The sequence below is a fragment of the Neophocaena asiaeorientalis genome, unplaced genomic scaffold (assembly GCF_003031525.2).
Source record: "Neophocaena asiaeorientalis asiaeorientalis breed wild unplaced genomic scaffold, Neophocaena_asiaeorientalis_V1.1 scaffold196, whole genome shotgun sequence".
Classification (NCBI taxonomy): Eukaryota; Metazoa; Chordata; class Mammalia; order Artiodactyla; family Phocoenidae; genus Neophocaena; species Neophocaena asiaeorientalis.
In genome coordinates this window covers 3,919,572-3,945,917 of record NW_020173929.1, presented here as the reverse complement: position 1 = coordinate 3,945,917, position 26,346 = coordinate 3,919,572, and the positions used below count along the sequence as shown (strand labels likewise).

General features: G+C 38.6%; 1 protein-coding gene across 5 annotated transcripts in view; it reads right to left on the bottom strand.

The window, feature by feature from the left end:
* TRIM44 (tripartite motif containing 44) overlaps positions 1-26,346 on the bottom strand; it is a 115,949-nt gene that overhangs the window by 49,238 nt on the left and 40,365 nt on the right. For all 5 annotated transcript variants that reach the window (XM_024752587.1, XM_024752584.1, XM_024752582.1 and 2 more), the window contains exons 3-4: positions 20,531-20,770; positions 8,440-8,459 (exon numbers count right to left, since the gene is read on the bottom strand). In XM_024752587.1, the coding sequence (XP_024608355.1) occupies positions 8,440-8,459; positions 20,531-20,770 (260 nt within the window). The remainder of the gene's footprint in view (positions 1-8,439; positions 8,460-20,530; positions 20,771-26,346) is intronic.

Genomic DNA, 26,346 nt, shown 5'->3' with positions numbered 1-26,346 from the left:
GAAAGGCAGGGTAGTGTGGTGGTTGAAGGCACGGAATTTTAAGCCTGACAGATCTGGGTTCTAATCCTGGCTGACTTACTTTCTAACTGTGTGACCACGGCTTAGTCACTTAACTTCTTATAATATCAATTTCCTCATCTGTAAAAAGAAGATGAGAATAACTATATTTAACAGGTTTTTTAAGCTTTGAAATAATATACATAGGTCTAGCTCCTATTTTATGTTCGACACATAAGCAGGTATCACTATTAGAGCTGTTTAGCTGCTAACCCTGAACAACCCTGAAAGTCAGGGCAAAGTTGGCAGCTTGGTCAGTTTTAACTGGTTCTTGTCTGAGTGGCAATACCTGTGAGATGGAATAAGACTGCACAATGCCCCACAGCATCTGGACCAAGATGCATCTGGCAGCCAGGGACAGCTGAGAAATGCTTCTTTGCCTACCTTCTCTGTAATTCTGTCAGCCCCTCCCTCTCTGTACAGTTTTTCTCATGCTCAATCTCACTTTCTTTAAACAGAATTGATAGAACCAGAGGGGAAGGAGACATGTACTCACCAAGGAAACAAAATGCTTTTCTGTTTTACAACCACATTACAACCTACAGGGAACAACTGGTAGTGGTGCTAAGGAGGGGGGAATGAGGCACTTATGTAAGAAAGTGTTTTTCTTCCCTAAAACGTCTAGAAAGTGTTTTTCTTCCCTAAAACGTCTAGAGATCCATAAGATTCAAAAGTCCATAGCTTGTGGCTAAAGAAGTATTTTTTTTATGATCCTATAACCACTCATAGGTAGGTCCTAGGTCCAAACAGGACAGGCCCTTGAATATTGGTCCTTGGCAAAGACCTCACCATTTAGGGTACCCCAGTTTTATCACAGCCTTTGGACACCCTTCTCAATGTTCTGAAACTACCTTCTTGCAGTTCTAATTTTAAAGAAACCTGCACTCAATGACTCTAAACTTCACACCGTCTTGAAAAGAAAAAAGAAAAAAACCTAAAACAAAACAAAAAAACACACCCGCTTCTGCTCCCAGCATCTGGTACAGACACGTGCTGTGGGTTTCCGGGTAAAGAGGTGAATGCAGTTCAGCCACATTGAACTTACAAAAAAAGGAAGGCTCCTTGGAAGTTATTGGGGAAATGGAATTATTCACCCCTTGCCTGCCTCTCACTGACAGAAAGTGAGAAGATGCTAGAGACCAGCACGTTTCTCCTAAAATGAAAAAGACACCACTAACAACATTTTGCCGTGGCTGCCACAGGTGAGGGAGGGCATAACCAATGACATCAAATTTAGTTATTCTTAAGACACAGACTGGAGTTTTTTGACTTCCTAAAATCTATTATGCTTAGTGCCAGTCCAAAATGGCTACGAAGATAAACCAGGAAGAAGAGAACTAGGCTCCAACCAGGCTCTCCAGCACCAGATCTAACTCAGGGACAAACGTGACATCAATTTAATTTTTGACTAGTTTCTAAGAAATATCTGTAGCCTTAAATCTATTTGGAAAATGTTGGTGCTTTAGTATTCCTTATCTCCATCAATTTAGAAGGAACTGGGTATCTACTCTCCAAATTTGATTGTTAGTTAGAGGAAGGCTGGAGCTGTCAAAACAAGGTATAAATAAGATAAAAATCAAACAATTTCCTTTTATAATTACTTTATCTCAGTTGCTTGCTTTTCCATATAAAAGAAGAAACCCAAAAGGAGAACACTTTTAATGCTTCATAAAATACTTGTCCTTTAAGTATAGTAAAATGTGCTGCTTGATGGAGAAACTGAGGCACAGAGAAAGCAAACAATTTACACATAACTCATGAGATGTGACTACCTGAAGAGATCCACAAGATTCAAAAGTCCATCCATTTCTCCTATGAATAGGACCATGCGGTAGTCAAGCGGTAAAGCCTAACAGGAAACGGTACAAACCTTTTGGTGCCTCAAATGGCACACAAGACCCTGTACAAGGGAGACTCAGCCACCCTTGTCTCATCCCCTGCCAACAGTCCAGTCATGTAGCTCCTCACCATTCCCCATATAGCACATGCGTTTTCATTCCTCTGAGCCTTTAGAAATGCTGATCTCTGTGCTTGTATGGCCTTCCTACCCTTTGCATCTGCAAAACCCTACCCCTATACCCATCCTTCAAAGTCCAGCGCAAATGCTATCTTTTCTGATTCTCTATCCTGAGTTAGTTGTATCCTATTCTACATCCAACATATTTATTATAGAGAATCTTTATACTGTAGTGGTTAAGAGCCCACATTCTCAAGTCAGCCTACTTGAATTTGAATACTGGCTCTACCAGTTTTTAGCTGAGTGACCTCGTTAGTGTATGTATAACCTCTCTGCAACTCAGTTTTCTCATTTGGCTGAGAAAGGAAGATAATGTATTAGCCACTTGTTAGGACTGTTGTGAGAAACAACAAATGTTTAAAACACTTCGTGGCACAAGGTTGGCAATCAATAAATGCTTCCTTATAGTAATTTATAATATAATTATTATATTGTACTTAAATGTGAAATTAAAATTGTTTACTTAGTTCTCTCATTTGAACTAGACTTTGATATCTTTAAATGCAGGGACAAAGTCTTTTTCATCTTCGTATCTCTGAGGCCTAGCATGGGGCCTGGCAACACAGTAGACAATTGAAAATGAATGAAAAAATTCCTCTGTAATTTTTCTTGCTAAAGAGATTAGGAAACAGAGCTCCTAGAGGTAAATGTTATCCTGATAAGCTCTGAGGTCAAAGACATAAACAAGGTTAGCCTGTCAAGCATCATAACTACATATTGGATGGCAAACAAAAGTTGATTAGCATAAAACCACACCATGAAAAGTGACATCCAGGTCTCTTCCCACTGGGCCTTTTTTCTTAGCATTATGAAGCCAGAAAAGGCAGTCAGGTGTATGTCAGAATACAGGCTGCTCCTAGCTGGCATTTCCACTGTGAGGCAGATGAAATAAACTAGAGGTACCTCAGCTGACTTTTCCAGCTGTGAATGGATTCTCTGGTTATAGGCCAATATGCACAAAATAAAATAAAGTTGTGACTCTCACAGGTAAATATCTGAAAATCAATTACTTTCAGAAGAAGGCTTGCTTTTATTACAGATAGGCAGTACAATGCATAGCATGGCTTCATCCTTCATCTGGGTGAGTAGAGGATAAATAATTCATATCAGCAGAGGAAAACAAAGTCAGCTCAGGCTCCATAAGAGGGAAATGTGACAGCTAAGAGACTCTCTGTACTGAAGACCAACTTAGATGTTGGAACCCCACTTCTGGATAATACACAGCCCTGACAGTTCCACTCCATGTCACAGGAATCAGAGACATTTTCTTTGGCTTCCAGCTAGGTCTTCTGAAATGGAGGTAATGTAAAAACAAAACCATACATTTGCAATCGGAGGACAAAAGAAACCTAAGCGTATCACTGACTTAGTCCCCTCTTATCTCTACAAACTAAGTCATCAGGAAGAGAAATGTCATATCTAAGAACATACATATGATTGTTATTTTAGAGGGGGGAAAAAAGAGTACCTAGTATATAGCCCCAAGAAAATGTTTAAAGAAACAAAATTGAGAAATGTACCAAAAAATCTATCAAATTACAGAACCTATAAGCAGATTCTTTTCATTTCATATTTAATATATGACTGTATTCCTCCACATATTTAATATATGACTGTATTCCTCCACTGTATTTATATCCCAAAAAACTGGGTGCCGAGTTGGGGAAAGAAAGGCTAGTATTTACAGGGAAGTAAAAACAGACTACAAAGAAGCAAGGAGGTTAAAGGACTTGCCCAAGGTCACACCGTTGGTCCCAGGTAAACCAAGGATAGAAGGTAGGTCTGCTGACTCTCCTTGAGCTCCTATTCCTTCAGAACTCACTGCCCATTTGATCAGAGAATCAGCATGGGTCAGATTCACACTGATCTCAGCAGGAGCTTTTTGCCTGAATAAGAGCCAGCTCTGAAGATGAAAAGTTCTACCAAAATCTTAAGTATGGCTGTTACTGTTAAAAAGCCTTTTTCTTCTTAGTTAAAAAAATTCACAGAAAATCTCAATCGCAAATCAAAATTTAAAACTGACCTTGCTCCTCTGTCCTCTGAACACAAGAGCTTAAGGGTCCTTCCTACTCTGACTTCCTTCCACTACACAACAGCTCTAAGGCAGCAGAGCCCACTGCCACCCCCTCTCTGTGAACATACATTACTTCTCAGCAGGCTCCGGCAGGAGCACAGAAGGAGCCAATCTGCGAGGGCGCAAACACAACATCTCCCATAATAGCACAGAGGAGACAGAAAATTGCTGCCAAAAGTGTAAACTGCTTTTTTTTTGCTTGGAGAAAAAGAATCACCCTGGGCTTCAAAGACACCCTCTTCAAAGGTGACTCTACAGCGGTTAATATCCATGTTCCACATAGTAGGACTTCTGCTCCTCCGTACGCTCCGAGAAACCTTGTCATCTGCACGAATGTGTCATAGGTGTGAAGAGTAACTACTGGATGGAGGGGCAACAGGCAGCTAATTCTGCAGGGTCAAAGGAAGGCTTGGTTACCTGTTCCCCCGGGGAGTCTAAAAGCACCCCTTTTGCTGCTGACCCTCAGGGGACACTGTGTGAGGATGATATGACGAAATATCCCCTCATAATGACAGAGGCTAAGGAGAGGAGAGGTAGCGTGCAGCAAACAGACGCCACATCACTTCAACATCAAAGCCAGTAAGAACTCCTAGGTGAGAGGAACAAGACCAAAGTGATGCGCTGACAAGTGGGCGTGAATCCTCTTATTCATTCAGGGTCACAGAGAGAAGTGTGCTGGCCTCTCAGAGACAGGTGGTTGAAGGCATGAGCTCTGAAGCCAGACTAGATTCAAGTCCTAGCTCTGCTTCTACTAGCTGTGTGATCTAGGGCAAGTTAATCTTTCTGGGCATTCATTTCCTCATTTTACAAGTAGAATAATAACTACATCATAAGCTTTACATGGGGGTTAAAAGAGAATATATATAAAACACTGTACGTAGTAAAACTTAAACGGTAGCTTTGCCTATTATTGTTAATTACAGGACAAATACACAATAAAAATCAGAACAAGGCACAGACATGACCAAAAGCACAAATACTTGGCCACCTCACGTCAAACAGCTTGGGAAGTCAAAACTGAAAAGAAAAAAAAAAGGCAGGGAGACTCTAGCTGGCAGAATGGAGGAAAATATAGATCTATTATAGACAAATAATTTTCAAAAGCACAGGAATTTTCCTTTGTTCTGACCACCATGGAGAGCGGCTGGAATTCAATCCTCCCTGAACTTCTGTGCAGACAGCAGGGAAGTGGCTGTGTGGAAAGAATACTAGCAAAGGAGACACAGGCATGAAAATCCAAGCAGACCTGGAACGCAGGGTCCCCAGATTCATTTCTCTTCCATCCCCTGTGCGGGCAGACCCACACTCCTTCTGTCTTCCTTACACATCAAACTCTCATTTAACACCGTCAGCAATACAAAAGCCTTTGGAACAAAACTCTGGCTTACTGAGACAGTGAAGTGTATATCATAAATGAGAGAAATTTCAGATCAAAGGCATTCTGCCCTGAAGTGTTAACTGGAAGAAACTGAGCCAAATGGTAGTTCAGCACAAACTGAATGGAACCAACAAGTAAGAATTTAAAGGGTAAAAGGAAAATCTGACTCATCTTTCCTCTTTCTGCCAAACTGGAACATGACTTTTTTCAAGTGCTCATCTTACCAATAAAGTCCCAGTCCAAGAGAATCCCTACTGACATCCATGGCAGCCTGGCTCGAGGGAGACAGCGTGACATCTTGGTTGCTAGTAAAGAAACTCTATACTTCACCACAATCTTGTCAAAATGACAAGAAGGAATCTGCAATTAAACTCTGAAGCCAGTATCTCACACTGAATAGTAACTCTGAAGGGAGTTAATCTCTTCACAAGGTCCCTGTATTCTTCTAATCAATATGACTCTGGCATGTAGCCATAAAGACAAGATGAACGTGTCCATCCTTATCAGGCTCTCCCAAGACAAAAATGCCATTTCTATCCTGTGGAGTCTGCTCGCTACATCTGCTAAGGTGTTTTCTTTATACTGGTCTTGTTTGAACTCTCTTTCTGAGGAAGAAAAGGTCTAGGGCTCTGCTTGGTCTGGATTTTAAGGAGCTGGAGCTAGAGCTAGTTTTGAGCGAAGAGGCAGAGTGCCAAGGAGATAATTTAAAGAGTTTATCTAAACCAAAGGTCTGTGTAAAATGGTGAGAACTTGGTCAATAGCTAGAGAAGATGTTGATATAAGCTCCCATCACTAGCCTAATCTAACTAGTCTCCCAGGCTCTGACCCACCTCCAATTCATTTTCCATTCTGCAGGCAGAGGAGACTTCCCAGATGCAAATCTACTCAGGTTAATCCATGTTTTAAATTATTTAATGCCCTCCCACACTCTGCGGGAGAGAGCTCAGATACCTGAAGGAGGCCTGTAAGGCCCTCAGTGGTCTGGACTCTGCTTTCTTTCCTCCACTCTTCTCTTGTCTGGAGCTATTACACAAGTTGTTTCCTATCCATAGGACAGCTCTATCTCTGCCTCTCCTTTGTCTGCCTTCTCATCCTTCAGACCTCCGTTTACACATAACCTTTTCTGGTGAGCTTCCCTTCCTAAAGCAGCCTAAACTTCACTTAATCATAGTACTTCCCCCAAAGGAGAAGTGCCCAGTTATATGCCTGTCTCTCCTACTAGACTTAGGATCCACAAGGCAGGGACCATGTCTGTCTTAATTTTCATTATATGCCCAGTATATAGCACAGGGCCTATACACTGGGTTATGAGGAAGGGAGGAAAGAAATGATCCACAACATAAAGGGAGCCTGTTCCTGAGAATGGGGGGAGGATGGAATTTAAAGGGATTCCCTGAAGCTCTGCAGGTTTAAAGCGGGATGCCTGTAGCTTTAGCCACAGAAGACAAGGAACAAGATCTAGGCTGAGAACTACAGTTCTCAAGGGAAGGAAGCAGCAGGAGATGAAGATGTGGAATAACATTTGGCACTAAGAGAGAGGCTCAGGATGTGGGGAGGGAGAAAGGAAAAAGAAGAAACTGTATTTGTTGATTTGTAAATAAAACCAAAGAAGGGCCAAATCCTGGCTCCAGTAAGGTAACCTTGGACAACTCATTTAGCTTCTTTCAATGAGAAGCTTGAATTAGACAAGTGATTTTCTTTCTTTCTTTCTTTTTTTTTTTTGCGGTACACGGGCCTCTCACTGTTGTGGCCTCTCCCGTTGCAGAGCACAGGCTCCGGACGTGCAGGCTCAGCGGCCACGGCTCACGGGCCCAGCCGCTCCGCGGCATGTGGGATCTTCCTGGACCAGGTCACGAACCCGCGTCCCCTGCATCGGCAGGCGGACTCTCAACTACTGCGCCACCAGGGAAGCCCTAGATAAGTGATTTTCAAACTAAGTTCTCAGGAACCCTAGGTTTCTGCAGCAGCCCCTCAGGGTCTATTGCAAGGAAGAGAGAAGTTTCACCAGTAGATGTGGTCCCAACTTTAACCAAACAAAAAAAATGTTTTGCATACACTGGAGTTCTACTTAAAGCCCATTTGAAAAAAAAGGTGTTTCTACTAAAACTAAAGTTTGAATAGCTGTGGCCTGGATGAATGTTATGATACCTCCCAGACTTAACAGTCCTGGATCCATACATGACAGAGGGGACCCAACTGGACACTGCATTTTACTTTGTACAAATGCCCCTTGATTGTGTTCACAGCATAGCTATAGCATTTCCTAGAGCTTGCTCTCACTGCCTGAGCAGAAAGACAGGAAAGGTAAGTAAACTAAAGTCCAGGTTCACTACAAGCCCGAGGCAATGATAAAATGCACTTTTAAATTTCATGTGGTGAAACAGAAGCACAAAGAAACATTTTTTTTTTCCTAAACAAAGTTTTGTATACCTATGACCTCAGATTCACTGTATAGGTGTCTTGAGTCAGACCCAAGGATGTTATAGGTCAGAAATACAGAATATTGAAACCAGAGTCCATTAAAAGAAAAAAAAAAAAGGCAATCCAATTCCAATCAAGAAAGAACAATGCAAAAGTTTATCTATTCAGTCTACCTGATACCTAATTACCATTCAAATATAGTACCTACTTGTCTCAACAAGGTATTCTGAATGTGCTACAGAATAAAGCAAAGTTACTGTCATTACATACTTTAAAGACTATCTCTATCTGAAGGTTACAGACAGGAAATGGCACAGATGGGGAGGGAGATGGGAATCTTACAAAACAAGATCTTCAAAGCCCTGGAATAAGATGGAGATCCCTTTTCTGTGCTGTTCCTTGGCTGGTCATATTTCACGGGGCATTAAAAGGCCACAAATGTCACTCTACTTCAGTTCTGAGAACAGACAAACAACAATAATGTGATCTTACCTGGGTCCTTCCTCGTCGCCCTGAAAGAAAGAGAAAGAAACAGCATAAGAAACCAGGATCAGTAGAGACTGATTTAGATTTCTTTCTTTTCCCTCTTCCCTCCCAACCTGAAAGCAAGGCTTGTACATTTATTGTAACAGCGACAAGCCAGTAGACATCTAAGGGCTAAGACAAGGGCTAATATAACCCAATGTTCAAACCGCCCAGCAGAGATGAACTAATAATTTGCCCTTGTAAGCAGAGAAGTGAATGCATAGACCTAGGAGGCCTAAATAATAGCCTTGCCTTTTTATTTGTATGGCTGGCAGTATTTAGTTCTGAGCAAACTGACAGCCCAAAATAGCAGCAGGTCTTAAGCAAAAGCTGACCAGCTCCAAAAGCATCAAGCTGTTTCCCTAAAAGACTCACCTCTGCCTTGGCCTAGCATTTTTTTTCTCCAAACAAGAACACAGAAAAACTCTAATGTAGAGCACACTGCGGTGCAAAAGGCTCCGAACTGGGACTCAGGAAATTGGAATGCTACTCCAAGCTCCATTATTTATTAGCTATGTGCTCTCGGGCAAGCTGATTAATTAATTAATCTGGACCTTGGTCTTCTCCTTTGTAAAAGGACAGTTCTGACATTTGATGATCCACATCATTCTTCAGCCAAACAATGACTTTTTTCTTTTTCTCATTCACTCTTTACAAAAACAATGTGTGAGGGCAATTTTGCCAGGTACTGTATTCTGTGAGCCTGACTTTATCAGTGATCACAGCAGATTTCTTTGAGCCTCTTTTTGGGACCAAACCAGATTCTTCAAATGACACTCAAGCCTTTTCCAAGGGACCTCACTCATCCTTTTGGTGACAGAGTATCTTTTACATCCTCCTCTTTAGTCATTCAGGATTGGTTTCAATAGACTGTATCTCCTAGTTGGAGATAACTCCCCAGACTTATTTGATTGATGGATGGACTGATTGGATGATTCTATAGGTAAGGTATAAAGGAGAATGAGCTCTGGAGTCAGACACTGGATTCAAATCTTCACTCCATTACTGCTTGCTGTGTTACCCTGGTCAAATTATTTTGCCTCTCTTAACTACAGTTTTCTAATTTGTAAAATAGGGGTAAAAACTGTCCTGTCCCTATAACACAGGATGAGTATGAGGATTAAGTGAAATAATGTATACAAATGTCAAGCACAGTGCCTAAGATACAGAATGCACTTAATAAATGTTATTATCAATATCACTAACAATTGAGTATGATTCATTAAGAAGCTATTACATGCGGGTGCTGAGGGTAAAAGATAAAAAACCCATAATGATCTATCCTTCTAGGAGCTCCCATTCTGGAGCAGGGGAAACAGACAGAAAATGAACTATGACTAAATGTCTTACGGGTGCTATCAAAGACATAAACTGAATGCTGAGGAAGTGATAAACACTGCCTCTCCTGGAGAAGGGGGGAGAAGGCTTTACAGAGAAGGTGACATATATACTGTCACCTGAGGGATAAGCAGGATTTTCCCAGGCCGACAACAGAAGATAAATGGGAAGAGCACTGGAGTAGCAAGAGCAAAGGCACAGCAGTTTTAAAAAATATAGGTTTAAGGAATTTTGAGTTCTGTGAAACTAGAGTATGGGGATGTATACGTGTGTGTCTTGGGCAGGGGATGTGGAGGTGGCAGTGGTGTGGGGCTGAGGGGCTGGGAATGCAACAGAGGTAAAGGGAGATTGCCAGGGCACAGGCCTATAAAGGACCCTGGCAGCCAAGAAGGTGATTTGTAACATTATATTCAGTACACCGGAGGTTGGATAAAAAAGGCATTTTTAGCAGACTGTTAAGAATTTGCAGTATTGGTAAGGGCGCTAATGAAAGAGAAGTGGGGCAAGTGGTGGAAGGAGGGGACATAAACCTCTGCAGTTTACTTGACTGGCATATCTCATGGGAACTATAATCTAGTGAGAAAAATTCATATAATTTAAATTTAATATGAGTTACATTAACTATCAAGACATAATTAAACCTCAACACAATTTTTAAATTACCTTTGGATTTTAAAACATAATTATCTAGGAGAACTGTATGGAAAAAAGTATCCAAACCTTCTTCCATGATTTACAGCAAGTCCTCACAATCACATATCTTGGTACAATGGTTAAGAGACAGGCTTTCTGAGTTAGAGAAACATGGCTTCAAATTCTGGTTCGTCAATTCCAACAGTGAAGCTTTTGGCAATTTACTTAACTTTCCCAAGGTTCAGTTTCCTCATCTACACATGGAAATCCTAATTCTTACCTCACAGGGTGGCTATATGGATTAAAATAAGTGAGAAAATATGTATAAAACATTACATAAGTATCTAGCATAAGTGTTCAACAAATGGTGGTCATTACTGTACTTCCCTGAAATGTTAATTAATAACATTTCTAGGGAGAGTGGGGAGAAACAGAGAAGATGGAATACAAGACTTTGTTTTACATTCATCCATTTCTGCTGCTTATAGGTAAGTGGTTATTTTCAAAAATAATAATCACTATCACAAAGCATGGGAAAAACCAGGGTGAGAGTTTCACTTGCGAAGAAATGAATGAAAGAATATACACACATATAATTACAAGGCAATTTTGAACAGGTCAGCAGACATTCAGAGGATTGCTAATCTTGCTTGTAAAAGGTGTGCCCATACTCTCCTCACTACCTGAAATGCACATCCCTATTCTGAGATCCTAGTTAATTCCCATCCATCCTTTAAGGTCAAGCCTCACTTGGAAAATTTTCCTGACAGATTGAGTGGAGTAACCCTACTCTGTCCTCCACATCTGTATAGGTCACATTTCTGGGCTAGTTCTTAAAGCAGAAAACTGACAATGACAGCACCATAAAGTGTCTCCCTCTTTGGATTTCAGCTCCTTGAGAATAGAAACTGTATATTGTTCATCTCTTTATTCTCTACACCTAGCACAGCACAAGGCATATAGTAAATAATTATTCAAGAGAGGAAGAAGAGAGGGCAAGATATAAATAGGATTTAAGATTAATTTCTACCCCCATTACGAGTAAATTCTGATTTCAGAGAGTATTAGAACTGAAAGTCTGTTAAACAACAACTTCCATTTCAATGACTTGTTAGATTAAGCAATGCTCCCAAATCCCTCTGTAAAATATCCTGAGTGCTCTTGGCTGTTAGGTTACACTCTATCTAGTACAACCTTCCATTTCTACTTCCACCAATGAAAATGTATGTTCACCAAGAATCAAACAAGTTTGCTCCTAAGCCTGCTTATATCAATGGAACTTGTAATTATGATGACATGTTTTACTAAATAACAAAAATGAGTGCAAGAGATAACTGTTGCTCCATGAGTTGTTGCTTCCATGAAAATTAAGTTGAACGCTTCCAAAGCAGTCAATAAAGATGAATTACTTAACAATTGCTGTCAATTTTGATGTAGGTGAGACACATGCAAAATATTAGAAAATATGAAGTATGAAAGTCTAACACCTCACACCGGTCAGAATGACCATCATTAAAAAGTCTACAAATAATAAATGCTGAAGAGGGTGTGGAGAAAAGGGAATCCTCCTACATTGTTGGTGGGGATATAAATTGGTGCAGCCACTATGGAGAACAGTATGGAGGTTCCCTAAAAAACTAAAAATAGAGTTACTATATGATCCAACAAACCCACTCCTGGGCATACATCCAGAAAAGATGAAAATATTAATTCGAAAAGATATACGCATTCCAATGTTCACAGCAACACTATTTACAATAGCCAAGACATGGAAGCAACCTAAGTGTCCATCAACAGATAAATGGATATGGTACATATTTATACACACACACACACAATGGAATATCCCTCAGCCATAAAGAGAATGAAATAATGCCATTTGCAGCAAGATGGATGGACTTAAGAGATTATCATACTAAGTGAAGTAAGTCAGACAGAGAAAGCCAAATATCATATGATATCATTTATATGTGGAACCTAAGAAGATGATACAAATGAACTTATTTACAAAACAGAAACGAACTCACAGACATAGAAAACAAACTTATGGTTACTAAAGGGGAAAGGGGTGGGGAGGGATAAATTAGGAGTTTGGGATTAACAGGTATACACTACTATATATAAAATAAACAAGGACTGACTGTAGAGCTCAGGGAACTATATTCAATACATTGTAATAACCTGTAACGGAAAAGAATCTGAAAAAGAATATAACTGAACACTTCGCTATACATCTGAAACTACCACAACATTGTGAATCAACTATACTTCAATTTTTAAAATGGCATTTAAAAAGTCTAGGATTCTACATTCCACTTTCTTCAAATGTTATCCTCCTCACTTATAAAGAGACTGAAATTGGACCTTACATACGATAGAGAATGGGTATGGTTAATGCCAGAAATATGACACTCCACTCCAAACGGCAAACCCATATTCTCAAAGAAAAGACCCTGACTTGGAATCAAAGAAATATACAGATCTTTATTTCAAGTTTAAAATAAATGTTTAGGGTATTCATGTATCATTTTTAATGGTTAAACTAACTTCTAAGATTATCTCACTGCAGCTCAGTACTCTTCTCTCAAAACTAGACAAAAGATGGAAATCCTCATGACATGCAAGTAAAAATAAAGACACATTTTTTAAATACTTGACTTTGGCAAAGAGTTTTGTAAAAGATATAACTAAATTCAGGCAAAAAAATGAGATATTTTAAAAACTGGTGATAAACATACACACTGATATAATTGTTCTATGGACAGTTTATAAATATGCACAAGCCTAAAAAATGTACACACCTTTGACTCAATAATTACTTATGATTTATAAACTAAAACATTTACTACAATGTTATAAATGACAATAAGAAGTTGGAAATAACTTAAAATGAGGTATAAGTCAAATTTGTATCACTGGTTCAGGGTTCGAACATTATGTTTATGAAGGATTTCTAATAATATGAAGAAAACTGAAAATATGACATTAAGAAAAAAATGGCATGAGGATGAAGGTGTTAACTAACTTTACTGGGGTAATCATTTTGCAATATATACATGTATCAAATCATCACATTGTACACCTTAAACTTACATATGTTATATGTCAACAATATCTCAATAAAGCTGGGGAAACACATACACACACACACACAATTAAAAAATAGAATAAATATAACACCCAATGATAACTATCAAGTTAGTGTGTTATATTTATTTTCTGCTGTGTCTAAGAGTTTTAAAAGTTTTATAATGATTAAAAAAGAAATAACTTTAGTTATTTGAAGAGGGGAAAGCCTACATCTTATTGAAGAGAAGAAAGACCACAGGACATAGAACTGGTATTGAAACTCTTCCCCTACCCTATATTTTACAAGATGACCAAAAAAGATTTATTTAAAACACATTTAAAAAAAATGTCACCATGAAACCTTGTAATCTTTGGACTCCTTCAACCAGAAACTCTGTGATTCTACTTGACCTAATCAAATTCATCTATTCTGAAGGTTTCTTAAAACAGATACACTGTGTTAATGTTCTGGTTTTAGAATAATCTTCATGAATCAAAGGCAAATAGCACTTGGGCAGGTGGGATATCTAGACACATTGTTTTTATCAGCTTTATTGAGGTATAATACCATAAAATTACCTGTTTTAAGTGTATATAAATAACTTTAAGTAAATTTAGAGTTACGCAACTATTATCATAAACTTGCTTAAAAACTATATGAAATATGAACTAAAAAAACACATATGAAATTATCTTTTTTTCCTTCTTAATTTCTTTAAAAGCATATGGCTTTAAGCTAAAATTATAACTGTCTTGCAGTGTTTATAACATATGTAGATTATATACATGTGACAACTATAACATAAAGGATATGGAAAGAGGGTCAGTTGGTCTATACAATTTCAAGCCATCTACATTTTATGTGAAGTGGTTCAATATTAATTTTAAGTAGGCTGAAAATTTAAGGATCTATATTATAATCCTTATGGAAACCACTAAAAAATAATGCAAAGTAACAGAGCTAAAAGGCCAATGGATATATAACAATGGAATTCAAATAAATGTTTCAAAAATCCAAAAGAAAGCAGGAAAAGACAATGAGAGGAACAAAAACAGAAGAACAAACAGAAAACAAATTGTAAAATGGAAGACCTAAATTTAACCATATTAAGAATAACATTAAATGTTAATGGACATTATACTTGAATTAAAAGGCAGAGATTATCAGAATGGATAAATGACTAAGACCCAGCTATAGGCTGTCTGTCAGAGACATAATTTAACAATACAGACAGACTGAAAGCAAATGGATGGAAAGAGATAAACCAAAAAAACAGTAGATTGGCTCTACTAACATTAGATAAAACTGTTATCAAGACAAAGAGTATTATCAGAGAAAAAGGGAATGTTCATAATGATTAAAGGGTTGGTTCATCAGGAAGATGTAACAATCATAAATATGTATTTGCTTAATGACAGAGCTTCAAAATATCTAAAGAAAAGTTGACAGAATTAAAGAAAGGAATAGATAATCCCTAATCATACTTGGAAATTAAACATCCCTCTCTCAGCAGTTGATAGAACTAGACATAAAAATCAGTAAAAACATATATCATCTGAACACCTGATTGATATTTAGTAGAACACTACCTCAAACTACAGAATACATATTCTTTTCAGGTGCACATATGCATTCACCAAGACCATATGTTGGGCCATAAAGCAAGTCTCAGTTAAGTGTTAGAAGATGGAAATCATTCAGAATAGGTTCTCTGATCACAACGGAACTAAATTAGAAATGAGTAACAATAAGATAATGTAGGAAAATCCCCAATATTTAGAAACTAAACAATATACTCCTAAATAATCAATGAGCAAAAAGAAGAAATCACATGGTAAATGAAAAAATATTTCAAATTGAACGATAATGAAAACACAACATAACCAACAAAGCTGTATGATTCAACTACAGCAGCAATTAGAGGGAAATGTACTGCTCTAAAAGTTTACATAAAAGAAGAAAGTAGTAAAATCCATGATCTATGAAGCTAGATAAAAAAACAAGGTAGGGCTTCCCTCACGGTGCAGTGGTTATGCCAATGCAGGGGACACGGGTTCGAGCCCTGCTCCAGGAAGATCCCACATGCCGTGGAGCAACCAAGCCTGTACACCACAACTACTGAGCCCGTGCCCTAGAGCCCAAGTGCCACAACTACTGAAGCCTGCACACCTAGAGCCCATGCTCTGCAACAAGAGAAGCCACCCAATGAGAAGCCCGCACACCACAGTGAAGAGTAGCCCCCACTCACTGCAACTACAGAAAAGCCCATGCGCAGCAACAAAGACCCAACACAGCCAAAAAAAAAAAAAAAGGTACAGATGATAACAAGTTAATTCTTAAAAAAAAAAAAAAAGCAGATGTAAACAAAATAGAAAACAAAGAGTAAAATTAACAAATCCAAAAGTTAATTCTTTAAAAAGACTAATAAAATTAATAAAATACAAGTTAAGCTGATCAAGAAGAAAAGGGGGAAGATCACAAATTATCAGTAACGGAAATGAAAGATGGCTATAGACACATCAGAGGCTACAGACAGTTGAAAAATGATATGAAAATACTATAAACAACTTTATACTAGAAACTAAAACAACTTAGATGAAAATGACGAACTCCTTGAAAATTACAGCTAATACAAATTTTGAGAATTTTAAATCAATATAAAATGAAAAAATTTGACTAGTTCTATATTAAATAAACTGAATTGGTTATCAAAAACCTTCACATAAACTCCAGGACACATGGTTTTGTTGGTAAATTCTATCAAATATTTAAGGAAGAAATAACATCCATCTTATATAAACTCTTACAGAAAACAGATGAGGAGGAAATACTTCTCAGCTTGTTTTCTGAGGCCAGCATAATCCTAATACCTGACAATCCTAAAGCCTGACAATTACATTATAAAAATACAAATTTACAAATGAATATCCCTCTTTGAACACAGACATAAAAATCTCTAACAAGATATTAATGAATTGAACCCAGATAATACATTAATGATCAAGTGGGAGTTTATCTCAGGAATGAAAGGTTGATTTAATATTGTAAAATTAACCAATGTAATCAACCATCACAACAGAATAATGGAGAAAACCCACTTACTCATTTCAATGGCTACAGAAGAAAATCTTACATATACCATGTTCATTTGAATTATTGTTCCCCATATCTAATGTGTCATTCCTCTCTGGCTACTCTGCTTTCAAGATTTTTTATTTGTCCTTAGTTTTTGGAAGTTTAACTTTGATGTGTCTGGGTATGGATTTCTTAGATTTCTCTCACTTGGGTTCACTCAGCTTCTTAAATCTCTAGGTTTATGTTTTTCAACCAAATTTTAGGAGTATTGAGCCATTATTTCTTGAATTTTTTTTAGCTCTATATTCCTTTTCCTCCCCTTACTGTACAAGTGACACGTATGTTAGATCTTTCTTTATTGTCCCATAGGTCCCTGAGACTCAATTCAATTATTTTTCAATCTTTTTTCTTGGTTGTTCAGATTGGATGTCTATTGATCTGTCTTCAAATTCACTGATTCTTTCCTCTGTCATTTCCAATTTGCCATTGAGTCAGTCCAGTGAAATTTTTATGTCAGTCACTATTTTGCAGTTCTAAAATTTCATTTGGTCTTTCTTTATAATCTTCTATTTCTTTGCTGATTTTTAAATTTTTTCATTTGTTTCCAGTTTGTTATTGATTATTGAGACATTTTTATAATAGTGACTTTAAAATCCTTGTCTGATAATTCCAAATACTATGTCACCCTATGTAGGTGTTGGCATCTACTGATTTTCCTTCTCATTAGAGTTGAGATTTCATTGGTTCTTGGTATGATGAGTAACTATGGACTGTATCCTGGACATTATAAGACCTGGTTCCTGTTTAAATCTTCTATTCTAGCAGGTAGTCAACCTATTTAGGTCAGAACACATGTCCTAGACCACTTTTGTGGCTTATGGTTCAAATGTCAATTGAGTTTATAAAGCTTTTGCAGTGCCATTCTGGTCACCTCCCTCAGGTGACAGTGCTCCAATGGAGACTCTGTAGTCTCCACTAGTGTTAGTTCAGGAGGAGGAAGGGCACAAACTCATCACTACACAGTAAAAGGGGATGGTATGAATCTACCCACTGACTCAGTTGGGGAGGGGCTTTGCCTAGTTAATGCAGGGGTGGAAGGGAGGAGTTAAAGTTCCATCTACAGTCTCCATAGGGGTGGGCTGTTATTCCCTTCCTATTACTGTGGGGGAGGGGTATAAGTCAGAGTCCCACCTTCAGGCTCCATGGGAGGTGGGCACCATTCACTTCTAAGAGGGGCAGGTAGAAGTTAGACTTTTACCTGAAGGCTCCATGGAGAATAAAGTGACACCTCATTGCTATAGGCGAGGGTATAAAATAGACTCCATTACTGTGGTGCCACTTGGGGCTGGGAAGGGATTCACTGCCAGAATATGCAGGTATTATTAAAAGGTTTCTCTTCAGCTGAACTGCCCTTTTCCCAGTCCTTTGGCTAGAAAGCAGGTTTTTCTTGGAGATGTTCTTTTTGCCTATGCTCATTAGCATTTCCAGTTTGCAGGGCACCCAGGCCAGGATATACAGGAAGCAAGAAACTGCCCCCCGCCCCCGCCCCAGGGTACTCATTGCTGTGTGGCTCCTCATATCCCAAGGTCCCTGGTCAGTCTGCCATCTTTCCTCCACTTTTGAGAGTCTTCTGGTAGGTGACTTAGTATTTTGTCCAGAAATTTTTACTGTGATTAATGGAAAGAGTAAAATGAAATGCATTTACTCCATCTTGTTCAGAACCAGAAGATGCAATTTGTTTTCAAATGCAAAGATAAGATGTATTGAGGAGTAGAAGGTTGGAAAGATGGCTATATATATAAAATGAATCAGTATAGTAAACTGTTAGTGGCAGAATCTTGGTGCAGGTATATGGGTGTAATCTGTAAAAACTCCTTTCAACTTTGCTGTACATTTGAAAATTTTCACAATAAAATCGTGGGGGGGGATCTTTTGATTATATTAAAAATACAGGTAATTTTAAAAAATCTATACCATGCACAGAGAAGAAAAGAATTCTGTTGAGTGAAAGAGAGGTACTGGAAATTTGCTCTGATCACTAAGTTAACAGATTAGCTGGAACGAGAGGCTATTAGATAATAACAGCTCTGGGTAAAAGCTCTAGCCAGATGTATGCTACTTCTCATTGTTAATAGCTTATTTTGTCCATCGCCTGGTACTTAGTCCTTGTCATCTTTATATTCCTGAGAGTAATTCCATCAGAGTTAACAAGGATAGTGCAGCTGAGTCACTGAAGTACTTAAAGGACAGTTAATGTTGGGGAAGGACTAAATCCATTATTTGAAATGAAAATAAAAGAGAGGGAGATGTCTTTAAAAACGAAATCTTTATTTTTGAAAAAACAACCTAATCAACACACAGAATAAATGTGGAAGGTCCAATCTGAGGGGAATTGGGGACAGAGTTATGCCAATGATCCCTTGAGTTAAGGTCGAACTTTTTAAGACACAAAATCTACTCCAATATTAAATAAAAAATTTTTAATTAATTAATTAATTTTTAAAAAAGACACAACGTGCCCACCTCCAGAGTAGAAGGTCTTAGGAATGCAAGGCTGCCTAGGGCACTGATTATCCTTATTCTTCCCACAGATATAAATGGGATGTTTGATATACAGCATATAGTAGGGAAAAAGCACAGGCATGGGAACAGGATGGACTGAATCCTGTCTCTCTTTTCTGCTAACTAAATGACACTAGTCAATGACTGCAGTTCTCAGCATCTCAATAGCCCATCTGTAAAATGGAGACAATGAATGCTGAAATAAGGATTAAATGAAATGATAAATATAACATGCTCTCTTGCCTATCTAGAAACTTATTTAGGCACACACTTTGTTAATTCTGAGGAGGATGAAATAAAAAGAACAAGAGCTATTCTATTCCTTTCACACAGTGATGAAAATTAATCAAGAACCTTGGATGAGTGAAGCAGATAACTGTCCAATGGTCTCTTACATTTCCTGTCAGGACAGTAAAGACAGTACCCGCCTCCTGGCTCTTCTGCTGACTGGTTTATTCTGTGGCTAGGCTTTCCTGGGCCAAGGCAAAACTGTTAGTTAAGGCTGAGAATGACATTGAGTCAGCAGCTGTCCTAGAAACTTCACAGGACTCTCCTACGTTTCCTTCTAGAAGGGCCTACCCTAAACCTATCTGGTATAAGCTTGACCAGAATTTTCAACATAATGGTATGAAACCTCATAAACAATAGCTTCTCCCCAGTGGCTGAAATATAAGTTTTATATTTTTTAAAAATGGCCACCTTAAATTTTCTTTTTTTATTAATATTCTAAATGCCTGAATATGTTGTTTGGTAAAATATCTAACATTCTTTTATTCCTATTACAAAATAACAATGAATGTAATGACTAAAACAGTGATTCAACATTTATCTTGTGTCTTTCATTCATACTTTTTTTGATCCTCACAATGCTCTAGCCCACATGCCTCTCTTAATCTAACAGTCATGCCCCCAATTTATGCAGTTAGCTCCATATAAAAGCCAGCCTGAGGCACCTTTTTACTATTCACAGAATCAGTCCAAAATCTTTTATTTTGGCCTGCTTTATGCTCCACTTCCTGACTTACTCCCACTCAGCCCATATTTATAGGCTCATTTCACAACTTGGGATCTGTCAATTGCCCTCTTCTCCGGCTGTGATTTCTGGCTTCCCTTATTAACTGTGAATAGTATTTGCCCCACTGACTATACTCCTTTAAGTCATGGTGTACAAATATTCTGCTAGGCCTAGTTGCTGAGCACAGGCCCTAGCAGCCAATACTTCCAAACTGGTTTACACACCAATCTAAACACTTACGTACTATCTAAGCTTTCAATCTATTCATGTTTAGGGACCAAATGGGGAAATTTCCAGAATTAACAAACATGGCAGTCAGTTTTTGCCTATTTCTTGTGCTAATTATTATAGGAATTCTCCTTTACCTCTGCCTTTGGCTCAGCTGATTCATTAGAGGTATCAAGTTGTTCCTTGGCTTGGGCCATCTGAGTCATCAACCTATCCATATGGGACTGGATGTCTGCCAGTATCTCAGTCACATGAGCTGTGGCCATTGCTTCCTGGATGTCCACTAAATGAAGGGCCTTCTGCTCCTCATCAGCAATCACTTTTTGAACTTTCTTAAATTCCTGCTGTATAAACACCTTCATCTGGTCCCGGGTTACCTGTAGAAAACAGACAATTAAGAATAAGTTGGACACACAAAGAAATGGAAGAGTAGAGCTATTATTGTAAGTGCTAGGCAGTCCTGACCAAAACACAAACAAACCATGGGTCCTAAGGGACCCTGAAGTTTTGGGAATATCCTCTGAACAATGCTCCTCTAATATCGTTGATGAATTTCCCACTAATCTTTCTTACCTTTTTCATTCTTTAGGAAGTAATTCCTTATCTGTCCTTTTTACTTTTTCCTTTATTTATTTTTTGAATTTTATTTATTTTTTTTATACAGCAGGTTCTTATTAGTCATCAGTTTTATCCACATCAGTGTATACATGTCAATCCCAATCTCCCAATTCATCAAACCACGACCACCACCACCCCACGGCTCTCCCCCACCTTGGTGTCCATAAGTTTGTTCTCTACATCTGTGTCTCTATTTCTGCCCTGCAAACCAGTTCATCTGTACCATTTTTCTAGGTTCCACATATATGCGTTAATACACTATATTTGTTTTTCTCGTTCTGACTTACTTCACTCTGTATGACAGTCTCTAGACCCATCCACGTCTCAACAAATGACCCAGTTTCGTTCCTTTTTATGGCTAAGTAATATTCCATTGTATATATGTACCACTTCTTCTTTATCCATTCGTCTGTCGGTGGGCATTTAGGTTGCTTCCATGACCTGGCTATTGTAAATAGTGCTGCAATGAACTTTGGGGTGCCTGTGTCTTTTTGAATTATGGTTTTCTCTGGGTATATGCCCAGTAGTGGGATTGCTGGATCATATGGTAATTCTATGTTTTTTGATAGACTTCACCTGTGAAGCCATTTGGTTCTGGACTTTTGTTTGTTGTAAGATTTTTAATCACAGTTTCAATTTCATTACTTGTGACTGGTCTGTTCATATTTTCTATTTCTTCCTGGTTCAGTCTTGGAAGGTTATACCTTTCTACGGTTGTCCATTTTATTGGCATAGAGTTGCCTGTAGTAGGCATGCTTAGGATGCTTTGTATTTCCGCAGTGTCTGCTGTAACTTCTCCTTTTTCATTTCTAATTTTATTGATTTGAGTCCTCTCCCTCTTTTTCTTGATGAGTCTCGCTAATGGTTTTTAAACATTTCTTGCATCTTCTCGATCTTTGCCTCCATTCTTTTTCTGAGGTCCTGGATCATATTCACTATCATTACTCTGAATTCTTTTCCTGGAAGATTGCCTATCTCCACTTCATTTAGTTGTTTTTCTGGGGATTTATATTGTTCCTTTATCTGGTACGTAGCCCTCTGCCTTTTCATCTTGTCTATCTTTCTGTGAATGTGGTTTTTGTTCCACAGGCTGCAGGATTGTAGTTCTTCTTGTTTCTGCTGTCTGCCCTCTGGTGGATGAGGCTATCTAAGAGGCTTATGCAAGTTTCCTGATGGGAGCGACTTGGTGGTGGGTAGAGCTGACTGTTGCTCTGGTGGGCAGAGCTCAGTAAAACTTTAATCCAATTGACTGCTGATGGGTGGGGCTGGGTTCCCTCCCTGTTGGTTGTTTGGCCTGAGGCAACTGAACACTGAAGCCTACCGGGGCTCTTTGGTGGGGCTAATGGCAGACTCTGGGAGGGCTCACGCCAAGGAGTACTTCCCAGAGTTTCTGCTGCCAGTGTACTTGTCCCCACGGTGAGACACAGCCACCCCCTGCCTCTGCTGGAGACCCTCCAACATTGGCAGTTAGGTCTGGTTCAGTGTAGCCTGGGGTCACTGCTCCTTCCCCTGGGTCCTGATGTGCACACGCTAGTTTGTGTTTGCCCTGCAAGAGTGGAGTCTCTGTTTCCCCCAGTTTTGTCGAAGTCCTGCAATCAAATCCCAGTAGCCTTCAAAGTCTGATTCTCTAGGAATTCCTCCTCCCATTGCCAGAAACCCAGGTTGGAAAGCCTGACGTGGGGCTCAGAACCTTCACTCCAGTGGGTGGACTTCTGTGGTATAAGTGTTCTCCAGTCTGTGAGTCACCCACCCAGCAGTTATGGGATTTGATTTTACTGTGATTGCGCCCCTTGTACCATCTCATTGTGGCTCCTCCTTTGTCTTTGGATGTGAGGTATCTTTTTTGGTGAGTTCCAGTGTCTTCCTGTCGATGACTGTCCAGCAACTAGCTGTGATTCTGGTGTTCCCACAAGAGAGAGTGAGAGCACGTCCTTCTACTCCACCATCTTGGTTCCAATCTCTCCTTTGTTTATGTTTATACCAGTAATATATGATTAATTTTAAAAAATTTAATAGATGGGTGTATATTAAAAAAAAAAGAAAAAGAAATTCCTCTTCTCTCTCTATCCCAATACCTTTTTCCTTCTCAGGGGATAATTACTGTTAACAGTTTGATACATGTCCTTCCAGCCATTTTTCTATTTTAGTTATGTATCAATTCATATACAGGCATACCTTGGAGACACTGTGGGTTCTGTTCTAGACCACCACGGTAAAATGAATATTATAATAAAGAGGCACACAAGTTTTTTGGTTTCTTAGTACATATAAAAGTTGTATTTATACTATACTGTAGTCTATTAAGTATGCAATAGCATTATGTCTACAAAAATGTACATACCTTAATTAAAAATACTTCCTTGCTAAAAAATGCTAACCATCATTTGAGCCTTCAGCGAGTCATAATCTTTTTGCAATGGTAACATCAAGATCACTGATCACAGATCAACATAACAAGTACAATAATAATGAAAAAGTTTGAAATACTACAAGAATTACCAAAATGTGACACAGGGACATGAAGTGAGCAAATGCTATTAGAAAAATAGCACTGCTCGATGTAGGGTTGCTATAAACCTTCAATTTGTAAGACACACAGTATCTGCAAGGCACAATAAAGTGAAGCACAGTAAAACAAGGTATACCTGTATGTGTACAGACAATTATGTTGTTTTTATGTAAATGGATCATGGTGAACATATGGTCTGTGTCTTGCTTTTCTACTTAAAATATGTTAGTACATACAGAGCAATTCATTCATTGTATTATTTTAATGTCTGTATGATACAGGTATATACAGATATGGATATTTATATATAGAGAGAAAAGGATAAATATATCCATTAAATATTTCCCTTCTTAATGGAAATACAGGATATTTCCAATTTTTTGCTTTTATGAACAATACAGCCATGAACATCATTGGCTATACCTCTTAATATCCATACATGAATTTCTTTAGAAACCTCTGGAGTCACTGAATTAATTTATATATATTCTAAAATTACTGACTGATACTGCCAAATTGCCCTCCAAAAAAGGATGCACCAATTACATTCCCAGAACAATGTGTGAAAGTAAGCATTTGCCTACACCTTTACTGATATTGGATATCATCAAGTCTTTAAATCTTTGCTCTCTGATGGGTGAAAATATATTACTGTTTTATTTTGCAACAACTATGCAGAATAATTAAAATATGACTCTAGGCTGTATTTGGCTAGGGCATAAGGCAAACAAAATGAGAAACTACCAAAATAAGAACTTCTAAACTCCACATCTTGCCAATAACTACACTTAATGTTTCCTCATAACCATGTTTATTTTATGAGTACTTTTAAACAACTATGCATATTGAGAAGCTGAGGTAGGAAACAGGGAAGAGGCAGAACAGTAGACCGAAGGACAAAAGTCAATAGAGAATTTTAGAGCTAAAAGAGAAAGTGGCTGTCATCTAAGTGAACCCCTTTCTTTCACAGGTAAGGAAACAGACCCAGTTGCAATCTTTTAGGAGACACAAAGTTCTCCAACCTTCTTGCTCCCAGTCTGGTGCTCTGTTCACTATAACAGTCTGTCAGAAGAGAAGTCTAACTGGGAAAACCTAAAAAGGAGATTGAGAAAGAGAAAGACTAAAGGAGAGGGTAAGATGAGGCCATTTTTTATTAGCCTCTTAAAAATTGAAATAGGCTTGATACTTTAAGCATCTTTTGTAACACTGCCATAAAAACGTCAATTCAAAATAAGGCCTGTAGGACATGTACCCATTCACATATCAAGTGACTAAGTGACATAAGCCCTCATGAATTCATATACTCTTTGCAGGTACTCTCCCTGGTGCTAAAGAAAAGGGGGGGGGGGAGTGTTAAATATTATTAATGTCCCGGCAAGTTCTTTATCAGATTGAGAACTGTGATTTGTGTTTATTTATATAATTCCTTTTTATTTTTAGTGTGTACATTTCAAGGCTGCTATGCTCTATGGTGATCATTTATCAGTGGACATGGATCTCTACCCTTGAAATAAATTTGGTCTTATAAGACCTAGGAACTTCTCTTAGAGACTAACCTAGGAAGTTTCAGCTAAGGCATGAACTTTTCTGAATTCCTAAGAAAAGCTCTTCCAAGTGACTAAAAATGGACTGCATAATAAAAACTGACTCACAACCTATTTTACTAGACATCACATACACATGTGGTTTGAAGTTAGGAAGTTGACATTACAGTCAGGAAAGGTGGGGACTACACTTCAGTAGGTGAATAAATCATGTTTTTTAAAAATTAAATTCGCTATTTTCCTTTACTTTCAACCTTTATTTTATGCAATTTATTTTTATACAGATCAGGCCACAAATGAGAATTGAAAGCAGAATAATTTACTCTATGCTGCCTTCTCATTCCAGTTCTCTACTAATCAACAGACAGGTATTTTCCAACCTAGCTCAAAATGGCAAGAACAAATTCTGGGTCAGGGCATTTATTTAAATCCAGAGCCCAAAGGAGAGACACCCTGGGGGATTAGGCAAGTGGTAGGTTGAGTACTCTGGAGAAAGGACTCCTACCAACGGCAGGAATGAAACAACTTACAAAACTCCCTTTCAGGTTTCATTTCACCTCATCATTAAAACTCCATCCTGCTATAAACTTCACAGTTCTCCAGGAGCAGCAGGCCCTTTGCATCAGCACCTGCTAGTTGGGAGCCACTGACATCATTTGACTAGGTTTCCTAGAACTTCTTCAGCCTCTATCCTGCAGCTCCCCAAAGGTGAGAGTGACAGTCCCATACTCTTGAGTATACCACACACGAGTTATGTCCACAGAGAAAATTCTTCATAAGCAGAGAAGAGAGAAGGCAGGATATATCACAGAATGATAAAACTGGTGATGTAAAAGATTCCTTTTTTAAAATAGGATCTACTAGTAACTGTCAAATCTTTTTAAAGCCACAGAACTTCCCTTGCCCCAAACAAAGTCTTAATGTAGAACCCCAAAGTATAATAGAACCAAAAGTAAAACCACTCCAGTTAAAAGAAGAATCTCCCCTTCCTCCCTGAAGTACTTCCTAGGGCACTGGTAGTGCTCTCCAGGAAAATCGCACCTGAGGGACCTGGGTCCTCCACAGCAGGGGTCCCCAGACCCCCAGTTAGGAACCGGGTTGCAGAGCAGGAGATGAGCGGTGGGCAGGTGAGCAAGCAAAGCTTCATCTCTATTTACAGCCGCTCCCCATTGCTCACATTACCGCCTGAGCCCCATCTCCTGTCAGATTAGCGGCGGCATTAGATTCTCATAGGAGCGCGAACCCTACTGTGAACTGCACATGCGAGGGGTCTAGGTTGCGC